Source organism: Callorhinus ursinus, unplaced genomic scaffold, assembly GCF_003265705.2.
Source record: "Callorhinus ursinus isolate GAN/ISIS: 27379988/994484 unplaced genomic scaffold, GSC_fseal_2.0 scaffold7, whole genome shotgun sequence".
NCBI classification, from domain to species: domain Eukaryota; kingdom Metazoa; phylum Chordata; class Mammalia; order Carnivora; family Otariidae; genus Callorhinus; species Callorhinus ursinus.
The window spans coordinates 71,200,911-71,204,320 of NW_027397069.1; the positions used below are offsets into that span (position 1 = coordinate 71,200,911).

At 37.2% G+C, this 3,410-nt stretch overlaps 1 protein-coding gene across 1 annotated transcript in view; it reads right to left on the reverse strand.

The window, feature by feature from the left end:
* Positions 1-565: 565 nt before the first annotated feature.
* Positions 566-3,410, reverse strand: part of NUP58 (nucleoporin 58) — a 61,560-nt gene continuing 58,715 nt past the window's right edge. The window contains exon 16 of the mRNA XM_073894769.1: positions 566-853. Coding sequence (XP_073750870.1) covers positions 771-853 — 83 coding nt within the window. The 3' untranslated portion in view covers positions 566-770. The remainder of the gene's footprint in view (positions 854-3,410) is intronic.

Below are 3,410 nucleotides of genomic sequence, written 5' to 3' on the forward strand. Positions count from 1 at the left end.
TCCATTAATTGTTGAATGAATAAGCAAAATGCATTATATCCATGCAATTGAATATTATTCAGCAGTAAAAAGGAATGAAGTACTGCTATATCCTACAATATGGATGATCTTTGAACACATTATGCTAAGTGAAAGATGCCAGTCACACTTACCAGAAATGTCCAGAATAGGCAAGCATATATATATATATATGAACAAAAGGGAGATTAAAATTTGCTTAGGACTTGGGGTGGGAGTGGTGGTGGTGAGGGAGAAGGGGGAGTGAGTACTAATGTGTATGGGGTTTCCTTCTGGGGGGTCAAAAATATTCTAAAACTAGGTTGTGGCATTGCATAACTTTGTAAATACACTAAAAAACACTGAATGTACACTTCAAATGGATGAATTGTATGGTATATAAATTATTCTCAGTAAAGCTGTTTTTTTAAAAAGGATGAGCTGCATAATTAAAGTTAACAATTATTTAATTCACTATACTTGGTCAATTGCATTTTGTAACAACTTTTCCTACTCCATCTGTAAATTTTCCACAATTCCTTATATTACATTGAATTAGTGGCCTAATTCCCAGTTTTGTAAAACACTCTCAGTAACTGGTTTATGATCCATTTGATCATCTTTAAATCAAAGGGCAAGTTTTCTTTACTGAATTCAAAACATCTTGACCAAACCCCCTCTAAGCCTTATAGTTCTATTCTTAAATAGTGAGGTTCATAAAATGATAATCAGAAGTTCCTCGCAAAGTAGATATTTGTTGATTCAATGACTGCTCAGAACTGGATTTTTCTTCCTACTTCATTGGTTTCTATAACACTGGGTTTTCGAAATCCAGTTAAAACCTGTGATTTGTTGCCTGAGAGAAAAAGAAAAATAGTTTAGACTGTATTGTGACAATTATAATTTTTAATATTTATTGCATGCTTAGCTTGCACCAGGCACACATTGAAGCACGTCATATATCTTAACTCATTTTAATCCTCACAGTCAAACTGTAAGGTAGGTATTACTGCCTCTATTTCACTAATGAGTTACCTAAAAGACAGAAATAACTTGGCCAAGGTCAAATATTTACTAAGTGGTGAAGCAGAGATTCTAACCCTAGCCTCATGGTTCCAACACCTATGCAGAGAAAAGTCTGCAGTGAGTCACTGAATTAACCCTTTTCCCACTGCAGTATTCATTCAATTAATAAATATTTATGGAGTCCAATCAAATGAAGACATAAAAACAAAACAAAATAATAATGAGCCAGGGCTCTCGTTCTGGAATTACGCAATCTAATGTGGGAGCCAAATACATTCTTCAGCAATTAAAATATAATATGATAAGCCTGTATCATAAGGTCCAAAGTCCAACCAGAGTGAAAGGTGCATATTAACTTCGCGGAAGACGGAGAAGGATGAGGAAAAATGGCACTGAGAGGCTGTTTATTCCAAACAAAAGAAGCAGAGGAGGCAAATGTAAAGTGGTATGAAAAGAACATAGTGTCCTGGAATGACCTTGGTGTGTGAGAGCAGCAGAAGAGGACTGGTAAAGTGGACACCTGGCTGTGAGGGACCCTGTATATTCTGCTAATGTGTTTGGAATAAAGAGCACCAAAGAGTATGGGCTTTACATAATCCCATTTGCGTTTTGAGGAGGTAACTAAGAATTCCAATCACTGACAAGGGTAGAGACAATGAAAGGGTAGAGACGGCAGACAGTAGGCTGTTGTAACAATTAATTTCTTACACTGTTGGTGGGAAAGCAAGCTGGTGCAGTCACTCTGGAAAACAGTATGGAGGTTCCTCAAAACGTTCAAATAGAGCTACCCTACAACCGAGCAATTGCACTACTGGGTATTTACCCCAAAGATACAAATGTAGTGATCCGAAGGGGCACTTGCACCCCAATGTTTATAGCAGCAATGTCCACAATAGCCAAACTGTGGAAAGAGCTGAGATGCCCTTCAACAGATGAATGGATAAAGAAGACGTGGTCCATATATACACAATGGAGTATTACTCAGCCATCAGAAAGGATGCTTACCATTTACATCAATGTAGATGCTGAGTGAAATACGGAAGAGAAAGACAATTATCATCTGGTTTCACTCATATGTGGAACATAAGAAAGAGGGCAGAGGGTCATAGGGGAAGGGAGGGAAAACAGAATGGGAAGTCATCAGAGAGGGAGACAAAACATGAGAGACTCTCAACTATAGGAAACAAACTGAAGGTTGCTGGAGGGGAAATGGGTGTGAGGATGGGGTAACTGGGTGATGGGCATTAAGAAGGGCTCGTGATGCAAGGAGCACTGGGTGTTATATGAAACTGATAAATTATTGAACACTGTATCTGAATCTAATGATGTACTCTTTTAAGTTGGTTAGTTGAATTTAAATTTAAAAAATGCAAAAAAAAAACCCACCCACAATTGACACATATTTTTTTTTAAAAGAAACAATTAAAAGTTAGTAACTTATTTCTCTTTTTAGGTTTATGATAAGCCATTTGTGGTCCCAGGACCATGGTTAGTACTATCTAAAGCAGTACTGTCCAACAAATATAATGCAAGTCACATATGTAATTTAAATTTAAATTGAATCAAATTAAAATTTAGAAGCCCCATTAAAACAAGTAAGACAAACACATGAAATTAATATTTTATTTAACCCAATATATTAATCATCTCAATGTGAAATCAATATAAAATATTAATGAAATATTTTATTCCTTTTTTTGATGCCAAGTCTTCCAAATCCAGTGTAGGTTTTACACCTAAACAGTTCTCAAATGCTAAATTTGCTTTGGAACTACTTGATCTGCATGTAGATTTCATAAAATTTACAATCAAAAAGTAGACTCATATAACCAGGTTGTTCCAAACACACTTAAATGTTACCCAGTATTTAAATTGAATGTCCATTTTCAAATTTAATTTGATTCAAATGAAAATTTTTTTAAAGATATACTTATTTATCTTTTAGAGAGAGCACAAGCAGGAAGGGGAGAGAGAGAAAGAATCCCAAGCAGGCTCCACACCCAGCACAGAGCCCTATGCGGGGCTCCATCTCACAACCCTGAGATCACAGCCTGAGCCAAAACCAAGAGTCCAAGGTTTAACCGAAGGCACAAACCCAGGTGCCCCTCACTAATTATACGTCAAGGGCTCAGTACCCACACATGGCAAGTGGCTACCATTTTAGACAGTGCAAACTGAAGTACTAATTCTGAACCAAGGCAGAATGACTTACCACACACTCCTGCTTGGCTTACCATAGGTGTTCACTAAATATGTTTTTTACTATCAGAAAGCATAGGATTTAAAAAATAGAGACTCTGGGCTGCCTGGGTGGCTCAGTCAGTTAAGCGTCTGCCTTCAGCTCAGGTCATGATCTCAGGGTCCTGGGATGGAACCCCGCATCATCA